At 48.1% G+C, this 15,821-nt stretch overlaps 1 protein-coding gene across 13 annotated transcripts in view; it reads left to right on the forward strand.

The window, feature by feature from the left end:
• Positions 1-2,293: 2,293 nt before the first annotated feature.
• The window catches only part of ZNF532 (zinc finger protein 532), a 110,289-nt gene continuing 96,761 nt past the window's right edge, over positions 2,294-15,821 (forward strand). Inside the window, exons 1-3 of one of the 13 annotated variants that reach the window (XM_022584368.3) lie at positions 3,164-3,240; positions 4,891-4,972; positions 5,057-5,166. Coding sequence is in view for 2 of the 13 variants with exons in the window: in XM_089895263.1 (XP_089751389.1) it covers positions 3,150-3,240 (91 nt within the window). In the remaining 11 variants the exon portion in view is untranslated. Of the gene's footprint in view, positions 2,524-3,034; positions 3,305-3,962; positions 3,985-4,183; positions 4,622-4,890; positions 4,973-5,056; positions 5,167-15,821 lie in introns of those variants that run through there. The other 12 variants (XM_022584367.3, XM_089895253.1, XM_022584371.3 and 9 more) reach the window with 12 other exon arrangements.

The following is a 15,821-nucleotide window of genomic DNA, read 5'->3' on the forward strand; positions in this document are numbered from 1 at the left end:
AGATAAAGAAAAGGCTTTTCTTTTTGTTTTCCTTCTCCTTTCCCTCAAGGAACACACCTTTTGTGTGCTCTACCTAACAAAGGAATTTCCCAATCTCATAGTGGAATTCAGAGGAAAAGTATGATGTGTAGACTAATATCTATATGCGCCTACAAAGTCAGCTTCAAACCACAAAAGGTTTAAAAAAAAAAAAGCAAAAAAAAATGCTGGGATTTTGCAATACACTGATTGGAGGAATAAACGAAGACATTAAGAGTTAGCAATAAAAACAGCAACAACAAAATCCCAAAGGATTTGGAATTCCTTTAGTTTCTATTTGACAGAAGAATAATATGATTTCTTTGTTCTGCCCTTTCATATCTACAGCAGTCAAGTAATAATTTCATTCTTTACTTCTATTGTTGCCCAAAGCAGGGTGGTGCCCAAGATAGCCTTACATATGCACAATAATAGAATGAACCTTTGTATTAATTTTTGGAAGAGGGGTAGTGCTATTTATTTTTTTTTAACTTACACTAAAAATTGTTTTTTTCTGCTGTGAAATTCAGTGATTTCATAGAATAAAGATGGGTGCTTTGCTTTTCACTACTGATCTACCTGGCAAAGGGATTTCTCTGAAATCCTCCTTGTAAAAATAGAACTGAGATAATTTGCAAGAAATTATTATCTTTTACTTCTGGTTGGTTAAGGTTTTTAAAAAGCAGATGCAATGTTATCTGTTGCTGTTGGTGCAAATGATGAATTGTGCTTTCAAACTAATTTCCGAGGCTTGACCAAAATACTGGGCTTTGTACAAAGCTCTGCTCAAAAAGTATATGATATTCTGAAGCCATGTGAGGTGGTTCTACAACCGAAGGCTCCTGCGATAAGCAATCCAGACTTGAGTTTTGGAAGTACAATTCTTGAAACCATTCAAACACTTTGTGCCGTGCTTTCAACTCTTTAGGAGAAGGGAATTGGGGGAGGGGTAAGAAGGTATTCTAAGTAAACAAAGATTCTAAATCGAGGAAAGCTAGGATTTACTATTGTGTGGACATTATGAAATTCCATACATCGTAATATGTGTAGTGGATCACGATTTCAGATAAGAAAGGCCTTGTATCCTTTCCAATGCACGTAATGTTTTCACATGCATATTAATAAAGGCCCACCTTCGGGAGAAGAAAAAAGGCCTCCTTTCAAATGAAATCAAGCCCAGGTAAAGTTGAAACTCAACCCACAGAGTACTGGCACCGTTTTCAGGCTAAAAGAAGATGAGTTTCAATTTCACCATTTTGTAACATTGATAAATGTGATCCCGTGGCTGGCAAAATGTGCAGATTACATAGGTCTTTCTAAACACGTGTAAATACGTGTCCCAATTTACGTGCAACTCCAAACAATTTGCTGTTTGAAATTAAAGACCAACAACTCTTCCGTGAAACATTCAGTTCATTTACATGAAAAGTCTTAAATAGCAAAAATGCTACTTCCAATTTACATCAGACAATGACCCCATAACAGAGAACAATGGCTTCCTCGATGGAAGTTAATGCAAAGCAGAGGCACACTGAGATAACAAAACAAAACAAAAAAACACAACACCCTCCCCCCCCAAAAAAAACTAACAAAAGAAAACTTTGCAGCACACTTTGCAAATATTAACCAATTAATGTAATTTAAAATAAAGCACAGAAACGCTTCCTGTGCTGGGAGTCTTCACGGCTCTTCGAGTAACGTTAGTATCTTCACAGTCCGATCAAACAGGAGTGAGCCTTTTTAAGAGGTGTTGGTGACATTGTTTTCAGATCCTTCCATTTTGTCCTATTTCTAGGGTAAGCACAATTCGGTTGATTTGGGGGTTCCTCGTTTTTTAAAAAACCTTTCAACCGAGTGCACGTCTGTGAACCTTGTACGAACCAGGACCCAAGGCTATATGAACAGCATACCTGATCTGGTGCTAATATATTGTCTCCATCTCGGACGTGGTAACGATTATACACCTTTGTAGTCTTTACGGGGTTTATGTATGTATCTTTTGTGTGTGTGTGTTCTGGAGGCTGTGACCACCTGCTGTATGTACAATATGTGCTTGTTACATTTGTACACATCTCCCTTCGTGAATTTAAAGACTTGGCTATTACATCTTGTTTACTCAATATCATTCCCCCATTTAAAAAAAAAAAAAAAAGCTACATGAACTGAACATGCCATGTTTCAATCTGGCCCCAGTGGCTTTTTCTCCGAAAGCAAAACGTGTGTCTTTTACACCAGGGCTTTCTCCCCACCCCAGGGGGTGTCTTCCATTCTTTTGTGGCTCAGTTTAAGGCGAAAAGGGCTCCAAACCACTAACTACCCAGAAGAGAGCCCCTTCTTCCACCTCCAGGGAGAATTCCAGATTTAATGCATCTGAAGATAGCGTGCTCTGACTTATTGGCCACCATTACGAGGATAACAAAACACCACCTTGGCTTCAAGATCCTGGGTAGAGGCTCGCGGTCTTTTGCAACCATCTTTGGCGAGGCCTTGCTTCCTTCCACTCGAGTAAGTTGCGGCTTGGGGCCATGAAAAGGACTGGGTGAGAGCCTGCAATGCCGCTGGAAAAAGCAGCAGGCCCTCAGCACCACCACCACCACCACCACCCCGCTCTCCGGGGCGAAGCCGCGATGCGGCGGCCGCATATGGGCGAGACTTGGCAGGTCCGCGCGGCTCGCCTTCCCTCCGCCGAGTCGGCACCGGCCGAGCGTCCGCGCCCGCGGGCTGCGGGGCTTCGCGTCTCGCCTCCTTCTCCCCGATCCTCCCTTCCCCCACCGGCCGCCCCCTCCCCCTCTCCCGCGCTCCCTTTTGTTCGCTCGCCGCTCGGGCCGAGCCGCCGGTGCCGCCGCCGCCGCCCGGGCCCGCACCCCGATCGTAGGCCCCGGCGTGGCGGGCCGCCGCCGCCGCCGCCGCCGTGCGGCCTAGAGCGCGGCGCCCGGGGAGGCGCGGGGCCCGGGCCGGGCGCACCGCAAGGCCGCGGCGGCGGCGGTGGCGGCGGCGGCGGCGGGGCGGCCCGGGCGGCGGCGGCGGCGGCTGCATCGGCAGCATCGGCGGCGGCACCGGCGGCGAGGCCCCTCCGCCGCACACGCACACCCCGACCCCGGCAGCGGGAATGCGGCTGACACGCCCGTAACATGGAAGCCGCCGCCGCCGCCGCCGCCGCTACGACGACAGCAGCAGCAGCTACAGCAGCAGCAGCCGCCGGCGGCGCCGCGCTGAACAAAGGTCATCCGAGCTGCGGCCCAGACGCCCGGGCTTGACCGCTGCGAAGGCCAACCCCGGGCAGGGGGTGGGTGTGCGCCCGGGACGCGGGGGGCGGCGAGGGGGCGGCCGGGCCGAGCGAGGGGTGCAGGGCCGCGGAGGAAGCGGCGCGGGCGGGCTCCGGCGAGGGGCGGGGGCGCGAGCCCCTCGTGCCCGGCCCTGCGGTCGGGGCCGGCGCGTGAGGCTCCGGCCCCTGGGCCTGACGGCCGCGGCCTGTCCCACCCTGGCCTTGGGGACGGCCGGCCTTCGCGCCCCGCCGGCCTCCTTGGGGGGGCCGAGGACCAGCCGGTCTGGCTAGGCCCCGCAGGTTCCCAGAGGGGGGCCACGTGAGCGCCGCCGCTCGCCTCCTCCCCCCTCCGGCGCTGGCGCTGCGCAGCGGATTTTTTAAAAGGCCTCTGTGCCCCTCTGTCCCACTGGCCCCGAGTCCGCCCCCCCCCCCCGCCTCCACCCCGGGCAGCCGTAGACTTCTTGCCCGAGGTGAAGGGATTTGGACTACTCCCCCCAGGTGCTTGAAAGAAGAGAAGGTCGGAGGAGGAGGAGGAGGAGACTGGGGGGCTGCTGGTGGTGGTGACAGGGCTGCGAGAGAGAAGAGAGGAACGGGAGGAGGGGGCTGGGTGGGGGGGTGACAGGCAGAGAGGAGCCTGGTCAACAAGCCCGCAGCACTCTGCTAGGAGGCCGAGGCCGGCCCCTGCCGCCGACGCAGCCAGGGTGAGCAGACACACATAGATTGCTTTCCTGGGGGCTCTTTGTCAGCCACCAACCCAGAGCACACACACTGACACACACGTACACAAAGATCTGAGCCAGGTTGTGGGAGGTAAGTGGGGGAAGGAGAAGGAGGGGCAGCAGTGTCTGCAGTGGGCTTTGGGGTGGACGGGAGGGGGGATGGGCCCGAGGGGCTCTGGGGTGCTCGTGAGGGGAGCCTTTCCAGGGCTGTGTGCTTGTGCGCCGGTGGAGGGGACCCACGATGACCTTCCCGTCCTCACCAAGACCTAAGAGGGAGCAGCCACCCCCAGCGAGATCCTCCCTGTGCTGATGATTTTCAGGGACTTGTTGGCAACTCAGCGAGGGTTGCCATAGCTTTTTTATGTAGGGTGACCAGAACCGGTTGAAACTGGTTTGAGGCAGATCAGCTCCTGAGCACAATGCAGTCACTGAGCTACTACAGTGGGATAGCAGCTTCCTCCCTTCATGGCAGCCAAAAGCAGAGGAGCTTGCAGGAAGGGACCATCCCAACACAGTATGTGAATGCACACTTAGACACCACACAGCACTGGTACGTGACTAATGGAGCCCTAGAAGAGTCTGTGTAGAGAAGATGGGGAAAAATGTGCAGGTTTGCAAGGTCTGAGATTACTTGGGCTTTTCCTGCCTTTTTCTTTTGCTTAAGGGATGGACAAGGAGCTGAGATTTATGACCCTTATTAAAGAAAAAAATGTGCCTTGCTAGGGTGGGGACACTTGGTTTCTGCAGGCTCTCTCTCTCTCTCTCTCCCCTCTCTCTCTCTCTCTCTCTCTATGTTTTTAACAAAACAAAACCAAAATGAACTGATGGGTTTGTAATAATAGTTTGTTGCTGGAGAATGCTACTTTGCATGCTTTTTTTCTCTTGCAGGGTATGTTCTGTTTTGTGCTTTTCCTTTTAGAAGCTACTAAAGGGTTTTGGGGATGCTTCTGACTATTATGAAGGCCAAAAGGTAACAATATTGTTCTAGGAAATGAGCATAAATGCGTTCCAGTGATGCTGTAAGGCATACATGCTGTCTTTTTTTTCCTTGTAGGCCTGTTGACTGGGGCTGCTTTTAACCCTTTCAAATTTGCAGAGAATGCAACCGTGTGACAGTAACTGAACATTGGTCCAAAGTCTTTCCAAAAGGTCAAGGTTCACAAGGTGAGATATGATAATTCTGAGCATGAATTTAAGTATTTATTTGAAGATCCGTTCAGACACAGATTGACAGTGCATTGGTACCCTGGAGATAATATTGGGTGGAGAGTGGAGAAGAAATACTCTTGACGTTTAGCCAAGTTTAATGGGATTAGGGTGACTTTATGATAGTGTTGCTATCAAGGCGAAATCAGAATGACTTCATTAAATCGCATGTGGCTGGTCATTTATAAGAGGCAGGCCTGAAAAGAAGCAAGTTGAAGAGAATGGTAGGCGTCAGGGCCTTGTGGGGAATGCACTGTTTTGCATAAGACTAAAGCAGTACGCATGGGGCATTTTCCCGATGATTACAGGGAAATGGAAGGACTTTGTCAAATCCAGGCAGCCTAGCCACCTTTTTGGGATCTGAGGAGTCTGCAGGTAGATTTGCCTTTTGTTCATTCATCACCTTTCTTTTTACCTTGCTCTGTGTGTTAACCTGAAAGGCTTTTCACTCTGAGTCAAGTGGTGGAATGGCTTTTATTGATTTGGGCGGGGGTGGGGTGTTGACGGTGAGTTTGCCATTGGATTATTTGTGGCATACGTTTTAATATGGAATACTTAATGCAATGCCAGGAGGAGACTGGGTAGTCTGACTTCCTCTGTGCAAAGATGCCTGTTAACTCAGATCTTTACAGCAGCGGATGGTAGAAAATGTCCAGGGCCTTAAAGGATGACAGTTTGATTTGAGCTGGCATTTTTTATGCATCCTCCAAAACCAAAAGAGGTTTTAGAGGAGAAGAGAGAAGCAGCAGTGATCACTGGTAGCAAAGTAAAGAACAAAGGCAGTGAGACCTCACAGGGGAATACGAAACATTTCGCCTTGGGGTTCCTTGTGAAAAGAACTGCAACTTCCCCAAACAGGAAACCAGCAGTTCCAGAATCAAATCCAAGATGAACGCAACAACGGATAGAACTAGTTCTGTCTTCTGGTTTGGTAAAAGTACAGTCAAGAGGAGCCCATAGAAGACACGATTGAAAACAAATTTCTCCCCTACTCTGTGGAGGGTATTTTGTTCCTCTTTGCATTCAGCAGAGCAGTCTTTTCAGAAGTGCCGAGGGTCTTAGAATGGCTTGTGTGCTGACAGTTGGTGGGCAGAATATCTGCAGTGAAGGGTGTCAAGTATGCAAGGGTTTTATTGTCGAAATGTTTTTCATAGGATTTCAGAGCATCCAGCGTGTGATAAAACTGGCAAAAGAGAAACAACAGGGCATGGTTAGCTCAGAATACTTTGTGTGGTATTTAATAGAGATAAATGTAATCTCGGACCGGGAGACCAGTAAATAGCTCATGTGATGGAACAAGATTCTTGACAAATCACTGTGTGAAAATTGGTTTTCAATTCGACAACATTTTTGACTGCCAGAGGTTCTGTGTCTGAATGTGGCAGAAATCTGCTTGCAAAGCAGATCCCAATCCACGTTGCATGATATGCTGTTCCTGCTTTTCTGGTGCCAACTAAAACTCAGATGGCTAATGTGATAAACCTTAATTAGCTTAATACTACAATAAGCTGTTTTATAATTGAGTCCTTCACTCCTATCTTTAGAAAGTCAGTGATTTTTATTTACCTTTGACAGCTAACCCCTTGCAGTGACTGTTTCTTGATAGGATATTTTAAAGCCCTTTTTGTAAGGCGTGGCGTGTCCCAGAACGTTCTGGTTTACTCTCTGTGGTTTTTAGATTTGTTACTCCCCCTCCCCCCAGAAGGCGCCTGGAAAATAGCATTTGCTTTGCACGCAGGCCCGTCTTTCCACTTTCCAGCTGCAGAGAGCCGTTGCAGGTCAGAGAGCTGGTTCTCCAGGGCTGCAATCAGGAGCCCATCTTGGCTGGAGGTTTGCCTCAGGTGGCGATCTCATGCTGGGCTCTGAGGATGTGGCAGGCCCAGGTGTCCCGGAGAGGAACAGAGTTTTCTGGGCTCGGGAATGTGAGTGCGGAGAAGCCGCAGTATCCTCTTGCCCAGAAGAGCCAGGTGGGAGTAGGGTGGCACCCACCCTTGGCGCCCGGCGGGCCCCCCCCTCGTCTGTCGCCCCGTGGGCAGCCACACCTGGAGCCCGGAGCCCAGCGCCTGCTCGGGATTGCCTGGGGCAGTCTCCAAGGACGACAGGCGGGCCATCCCCTCTGGAGGAAGAATGCGTCGGTTTGGCTGAGGAGGGTCCACTGGAAAGAAAGTGTCACTGGGTGGTGAACCTTTGCTTGTTTTTATCATTTGCCTACTTAGCATCACTTTTTCCATGTTAAAGAACGTTGGATCCAGGGTTTTTAGAACTCTCAGCCTCCTGGTTTAGGAGAACTCTCGCTCGCCTTCTCTCTCTCTCTCTCTTGCTGTCTTTTCTCACAAAGAGATTCCCCACCCACCTCCCACCTTGACTCCTTTCTAAAGGAGGGTCTAGGAATGCTGCAGCCAACACGTGGATGGAATTTTCTGCTGATACCTTTGACTAGGATGAGTTAGAACTTCAGGATTTGTAGTCTCTCCCGCCCCCCCCCCCGCCTTTATTTCTTCCCTTGAAATGCTTTCTTGGGCTGTACTGTGGGGTACCGTCTGTCTCCCGTTGGTTTTGAATAACCTTTCCCATATCCTTGGTGGAACTCCATTTAGCTGTTCACAGCTGGGGTGGAGGTTGCCTTCCTGTGGAGCCTCGCAAAGGTTGCCAGCACGGGGAGGGGGGAAAGACTTGGGGTTGCCCCCCACCCCGTCCCCCTAACATTTCTTCCTCATCAGTGCAATACAGTAGCAACAAAATAATAACAACAGCCACTGTTTAACGTCAAGGAAATCCACACCTTTGTGTTAATTATACAGGCAGCACCTCAGAGATCCTGTGGGTCTGGGTTCCAGACCCCCACAAGAAAGTGATGATCGCAATAAAGCAAGTCACTTGAATTTTTTTGTTTCTTGGTACATATAAAATTTATGTTTACACTGTACTGTAATAAGTGTGCAGTAGCGTATCTAGAAAAACAACGTACGTATCTTTATTAAAAAATACTTTATTGCTGAGAAAAATGTTAACTATCACCTGACAGTGCACAGTTGCCACAAACCTTCAATTTGTAAAAAAAGCACAGCACCTGTGAAGTGCAGTAAAGCAAAGCGCAAAGGAGGTATGCCTGTATTTGGCGTATAATCTTTAACTATCTCGTGGTTAAATAATTAACTTTTTACCCTTTTTTTACTTTTAAATTTACATACAGTAAAACCCACGGTTTTATGGGTTTTGACAAGCGTGTAGTGCCGTGTATGCGCCACCACTACCCATAGGGAGTAGTTCCCTTGCCTGAAAAACTTTCCTCCTGCTGTCCCTTTGTAGTCAGACTCTTCTCTCCACTCCAGCCTCCCGGCAGCCAGCGACTTGTTCTGTCCTTATATTTGGTCTTTTCCAGAATGCCATACAAATGGCTTCTTTGACTTACAGAGTGCATTTGAAAGGCATCCATATTGTTATCTGTATCCATACTTGGCTCTTTTTTCTATTGCCAAGTTGTGTCGACCACTGTATGGATGTACCACGGTTTGTTTCTTCTGTTCTCCCGTTGAAAGACATTAGGATTATTTCCAGTTTTTGGTGTTTGGGAATAAAGCTGCTATAAACAATCTGCATACAGGTCTTTTGTCTGAACATAAGTTTTTGGTAAGGACTTAGGAGTGGGATGGCTGGGTCATATGGTAAGTAGATAAGAATTAGAAGTTAGAAATGAAAGTAAATTCAGCTGGTCATTCCTCACAAAAAAGATCTAGCCTTGTCAGCTGCAGTTAAGACTCCCCAAGTAAATTTTTCATAGCAAATGTTATCTGAAGACACATGAGAGATGTTCATGGTAATAGACGACTCACTAACGGGATGACAGGCTTTATAACCCAGAACTAATTGGAATTAGCCGAAAGTGGAAACAAGAACCTGCCAGTGGTGAAATGGCCTTTATTCCCTTCAGCAGTTATTCCTAATCTCCTCAGAGGCATTCGGCAGGTTCCATAAAACACCAACCAATAATAGAATCGAAATTTTGGAAAGGGGTACGAAAGATCTCTGTTGAAATCTTAGCTGCAGAAAGAACTTATCGTTAATGATAATTTGTCTGATTTATTGACTGTCAAAATATTGGTGTTATTTTAATATTTGAAGTAATTATTCAGCTTTTGTGTCTTTTTTTTTTTTTTCCCTGCGGTACGCGGGCCTCTCACTGTTGTGGCCTCTCCCGTTGCGGAGCACAGGCTCCCAACGCATAGGCTCAGCGGCCACGGCTCACAGGCCCAGCCGCTCTGCGGCATGTGGGATCTTCCCGGACCGGGGCACGAACCTGCGTCCCCTGCATCGGCAGGCAGACTCTCAACCACTGCGCCACCAGGGAAGCCCTTGTGTCTTTTAAAGAAGTGAAAGTAAGCAACATCAGAGCACTGAAGTAGGGAGATTTTGGAAGCAGCTTGGTTTTTTTTAGAGGATAAAGCAGTGTTCAGGATCAGGAGAGGTTATGGTGACGTGTGGAGGGAGAGGAGCGTGAGAAGTGGGAATCGTTGTTAATTTGGGGATTATTTCATCCATTTAGCAGATACTGAGTGTTTACTAAGCACCGGACGTTGTGCTAGGCACTGGGAGGACCGAGGGAAAAGGAATCCAGAGAGGAAAACCTAGTGGGAAGTAGCCTACAGATGCTATGATAGGAATGTGAATAGGCCACCTAGTGCCAAGCATGGAGGGAGGAGCCCTGGAAGAGGTGGCTGCTGAGCAAAACCAGTAAGAGTACGTAAGGCAGGCAGAGACTTGGGGGAAGAGCATGAGAGCCCGATGGAGTAGCGTGTGGAAGGGCCCTGGGAGAGCTTGGTGTCGCAGGTGGGGATGGGAGAGTAGGAGGAAGCTACGAGGCTGACAAGGGCCAGGCTTCTGAAGGTCATTTTATATCGTGCATTCCAGCGTGGGCTTCCCTGTGTAGACAGCAGAGGCAGAAAGACTTTTCATGACAGAGGTCCTGGGCCAGCACCACAAGGATGGAATGAGGACTGAGGACTTCTCTGGCTGGAGGCAGGGAGGCCAGAGGGGAGGCCCCACCCCAGCAGTGCAGGAGAAAGGAGGAGGGCTCCCTCTGAGGCGTTGGCGTGGGGAGGGAGTGGTAGGTGGCGACTGCATCAGGTGCAGGTGTGTGTGTGCTGGGCCCCGACTGGATATGCAGCATGATGGAGGGGTAGGGGCAGAGGCTGCTCTCTGAGGTTACCTGCCGCCACGGGTTACTTGTGTCTCTCAGATTCTGAACTCAGGAGGCAGAAAAGATTTGGGAGGTGGAGGTGTTGATACAGTGAGTTCAGGTTTGGGTTGTGTTGCCTGCCCGCGGGGTGTCCTTTGCCTCCCAGATCTGTTTGAGCTGGAGGTCTAGACTGGCAGCAACTAATACAGAACAGAGATGATAGAAGAAAGGTATGAAAAGGTTTGAGTTCGGGCTCCCATAAGGTAATGGTTTCTATAGTAAAAAGCATAAATGAAGGGGAGGTAGGGGCTGAAGAACTTGAGAAGCATGCTTCAGAAAGTTGGAGGGCAGGACATTTCCAGAAAGGCAGACCACGTGTTAGCAGCTGACACCTGCAGGCAGCACTGTCTGTCGTGGTGGCCTTTCCCTGCATTTAATAGCAAGACAATGAGGTGAGCTGTGTGCTCTTATCCCCATGGTGCAGGTTGGGAAACTCAGGCCAAGATCCTGGCCAAGGTGTGCCAGCCCAGAAGTGGTGGTGGCCACCTAGAGGGGTGGGATAGGGACGGTGGGAGGGAGACGCAAGAGGGAGGGGATATGGGGATATATGTATATGTGTAGCTGATTCACTTTGTTATACAGCAGAAACTAACACACTATTGTAAAGCAATTATATTCCAATAAAGATGTTTAAAAAAAGAAAAAAGAAATGGTGGAGGCAGAATTTGAAGCATGTCCCTCGTCACTGGGCTCTTCTGCCTTGGGGACAAGGGGAAACCATGGAAGGTGCTTGGGGGGAGGAGGCTAGAGAGACACAAATAGCTGGTAAAGAGCAAAGGCACCAAAGACGCTTGCTTTGGGAGTGGCCGTTAAGGACGGTGAGTGTGTCATGGAGAAGCTGGAGGCGCAGTAGTGGGCCTTTGTGATTAGGCAGGTTTTCCTGACTTTAGTCATCATGGAGAGGGGAGAATCTGTATCTATACCCAAGACGGACAGTGCTAGGAATAACCTGTTGGAAAGACTTAATTAAATGTTTTTTTCTGGGTACTAGGGTGAGGTACAAATTGGGAGAAGGAACAAAGAGGTGTTTTTGTTTTATTTATTCTTTGAAAAGGATAAGAAAATCAAAGGAAACTGAAAGTGGTGTTGTGAAAAATCTTTTGTTCTAACACAGAAACATAGTTTAAAGAATTCTTTGGATCATCTGCTATAGACAGGAAGTTCTAAATTCTGCCTGTTTTAGAATGAGGGGGAGAGAAAATTCTACTTAATCTAAATCTGGAGACTGAAATAAGTAATTTTTAGATGAACTCAGAGTGGCCTTCTTAGCTGTCCCAAGTATTCCCCACCAAGTATCCTCTAGTTGATGGTCGTTAGGGCCCCCAAATGCAGGTTTTGTTTTCAGTCAGATATTACTACAACTGTACATAATTAGAGATTCTGAGCATCTTGAAGGATTCATAGAGACCCAAAGGTAAAGTCAAGGTGGTGTGGTTCTTGAATATCTGTCTTCTCAAGTCAGTCTTACCTTCTAGGGAACCAAACTCCTGCTGACTCATGGGTCTGGTAATGGGTATTGATTTTGATAATTTTCTTCTGTGAGGAATAAATTCTTTAGGGTATCTGAGCAGTAAGAATTTTTGAAAAACTTCTAGGTTAGAACATTTCTAGCTCTGTGTTAAAAAAAAAAAATCACAAAGCTGGAAATACATTAAATATTTACAGTTATCTCCTTATTTTCTATAGTGAGCCTAAATTGGTGGTAGTGCCGGCCGGGGCCGGGGGGTGGTGGTTCAGCAGGTAGTTAATATCAATAGCACATTTGGAGCTAGAACCCAGCACTCTAGACCTCCTGGTCTAAGACTGTTGCCATCATTACTTTCTCTCTGCCTTCCAAAATTTCTCATATGTGTTTTGATGGTATATATAGGCCAGCTCATACCTACAGTCCTTACATCATGTGAACCTGAGAGCTTGAATGATTCAAATGAAGCCCTCATATAGGTACTCATTGATAAGCTGGTTCTTAACAGTTTTGCTGATTTAACATAGCAAGAGTGGGGAAGGTAGTTTGAGGTCTCTAGCTTGAGAATTGATTATGGCTAGTGTTCTACTTAAATTTGGGTGGAAAGGCCGTGGAGATTTTCAGTTGCCTTTGGTCAGCTCTCAGTGATTTATACCTGTCTGCCCAGCCCTCTGATATAAACCTGTGTTCTGCCCCTGGCTAGCTGTGAGACCTCAAGCAAGTTACTTAAATTCTAAGCCATACTTTTCTTGAGGGTTGTTTTGAAGATTAAATGCATATGAAGTGCTTAGGGAAGTGGCTGGTGCGTGGTGAGACCTCCCTAAAATCTTAGCTATAGTGTTCCTGAGGCTTCCTGTTATAGGGGAAGGGCCTTAGCCCTGACATTATCTTTTCTGTCTTGGAAGGTAGTGTTTCTCCTGTTCTTTTACCTCCTTTATCAGTAGTGATTTTTGTTTTTGGAGGGTGGGGCGTGAAAACTTAACACAGTGAGTGTCTCCTGCCTTGTCTTTAGGTTTTCAGTTACAGCTGCCCTATATCTGGTGAAAGTGGGTGAAATCTAGGTAAGAGTACTTGTTCCTACTTGGCTGCACTTCCTTTTGTAGCTGGAAAATCTTGGACAAATTTTGTAGTTGTAATCTTACAACTGTCTTTGCTCCCAGAAAAATTCAGCCCAGTCGGCGAGTGGCTAGAGTCTGGGTTGTCTGTCTACTGGTGTAATTTATGTCAACCAGAGTTTAAAAACAAGCAAAACTTGATCGTGACTATATGGCAGGTAGCTCAAGCCTCTGTTCCGTCCCTTTCCTGCGCATGTTCGCTTGCAGGGACCAGATAGTCGTGTCTTGCACACTGGGATTTGGAGGTGATGGAAGATTGAGTGGAGAAGGGATCCCGGGACCTTTGTGTCCAGGACTGCCCTGTCCAGTGTGGCAGGCACCAGCCACACATCGCTTTTGAGCACTTGTAACGTGGCTAGTCCTAATTGAGATGGGCTGTAAGCATAACATATACACCAGGTTTTGAAGACCCATACAAAAAAGGAATGTAAAATGTCTCATTAATAGTATATGTTGAAAGGACATTTTGGTTGAATAAAATTTATTATTAAAACTTGCTTCACAACATTCCCTCCCTTCTTTTCTTTTAAAAATAGGAATAGAAAATTTAAAACTGTATATTTGGTTTTCATTCTATTTCTGTTGGACAGTGCTGGTCTGGATTGTTGGATGGACAACTAAATAAATTTAACAGTGAAACTCCACTGGTGCCCTGCAGTGTTCGTATTTATTGATGTTGAGTCCCTCTTTTGGTTGAAAAAGATAGTGTAAGAACTACGTTAGGGTCTCCTTGTTAGAGAAACTCATTTTCCCCTAGTTTGGGCTCCCTTTCTCTCCCAGATATTCCTAATTCATCCCCGGGTTATGGGGTTGGTGTCTGCTTCTGAATGGAAAGGGAACTAGCATTTATTGCAAGTTTACTGTGTGCTAGATGCTTTACGCTGACTGTCGCCTGAGAGGTAGAATATCCCCAGTGAGACTTAAGAGAGGTTAAGTGACCAAAGATGGCACCACTAGTGAGAGACCGAGCCTAGACTTGGACCAGGTTCTGGCTGGCTCTGGAGTTCTTCCCTGCTTCTTGCTGCCTTTCCCTACCTGCCGCTGCTGTCCTGTACCTGCGGCCCACGGTCCCATATCCCTCCTGGGTGCCCTTGTTATCCAGATGGGACTTCTCGCACTTTGATTTACATACAGATCACCTGGGGGTCTTGTTAAAAAATGCCGGTAATGATTCAATAGGACTGGTACGGGCCCAAGATTCTGCATTTTTGACAAGCTCCCAGGTGATGGTGATCTGCTGGCCCGTGGACCACACTGAGTGGCGGAAGTCTCCACTGTTGCCCTTGGTTTCAGACCTGCTGCCTTTGCTTGCAGAGTGATCTGACTCTCCCAGCCCGGCCTGGCTATGGGAACTCGCCCTCGCTTTGCATCTGATGCCGGTGGGTGCAGTTGGGGTCAGCCCTGGTTTTCAGCCAAGGACGCCCAGTCTGGCGTGAACACTGATTTCTGGGTACACGGGGTCTGACTGGATCCTCAGTTTATTCTTGTTCCCACATACCTGCGTTACTCCAGCTTTATTACCTTGAGCCCTTGGCATCTGTAGTCTGATGAGACAAGGTGATTTTAACATTGAGATGAGATCCAGGAGATACACGACAGGGCTACTACCCATTTCAAGTCATTGTGATGAAGACGCTCAGGCCTTATATCAACACGTAAGAGTGACTGTGCCATGTTTGGATCAGGGACTTGGGATCTGATGGGAGGTGAGGACTCGGAGCTGTTAGCTGGCCACTATTTCTGCCTCCATACCTGACAAGGAATTGGGTGACTTGTGACTTTTCCTTAGAATGGGAGTCCTAATGAGCCGCCTCCCAGGGTGGTGTTGAAGAATGGCTAATCCCCACCACCTGCTTGTCCAGTGCCTGATGAAGGCGACCACCCTGGAGTCCCTGGATCCAGATGCCTTGGGAAAGGTCACTCCGGGGCCTGGGCCAAACAAGAAATTGAGTTCTAGGAAGGAGTTTGGTTATGTGTTTGAACGATAAACTGTAGACTACGAAACTGTAGTTGGCTTGTTTCTGATGTCGGGAATGGACATCGATTAAATTAGTTGTAAGGATAAAATGGTATCTGTTCCATGAGATAGTTTGCCTCCCCATCTCTCTACAAGTAAAGCCTCCCATTTCACAGAAATCCTAGGTGAGTTTTAGATCTTACTGGACATTTGGACACTGAGAGTTCTATGATACATGGATCCAGCACATTGAATACGATTTATTAATTGTTGGCTCAATCCGTCAGCTCCTCGTTTCGTTTAGAATCCCTGCCTGGGGTGGTGGAGGTATGTGTCTTGGACCCGTGAGTGTGTCGTCCGTGGTGTCACATTGCCGTGCGGGGAGCAGGGACAAGGCTGGGCCTTCAGGATGGGCACGGCCACGGAGACAGCCCTGGAGAAAAGGGTTGGAACCGTGGATGTTAACCTGAGTTGGGGGTGAGTTCAGGATGTAGTGGGGTAGTGAGTCAGAAGCCTTACTGGAGCATGCCAGGAGTCAGCGTCAAAGACCAGGCAGATAGACGTGCAGAGAACGTCACAAGGCAAAGAGCAAAGATGGCTGGTCCCCCGTGCAGTGAGCTAGGAAAGAACCGGGAGTGCACAGCATGCAGACCGATGGGTATGTAAGAGTACAGGACCACAGGCACCAGGAGATGTGCATGATCTCTGTGCTCATAGGAGAGCCCCACGGGATGATTGTGGAGCGAGTTAGTGAACAGGTGAGTGAATGAGCACAGTATGAGATACAGTGCCCATGGTCCCTGGATAACTGAATTGGAACCGACCTTACGAGGTGGCCTT

This window comes from Delphinapterus leucas, chromosome 14 (genome assembly GCF_059928025.1).
Source record: "Delphinapterus leucas isolate spDelLeu-1000000601 "Yukka" chromosome 14, BTC_Dleu_Yukka2, whole genome shotgun sequence".
Lineage (NCBI taxonomy): Eukaryota > Metazoa > Chordata > Mammalia > Artiodactyla > Monodontidae > Delphinapterus > Delphinapterus leucas.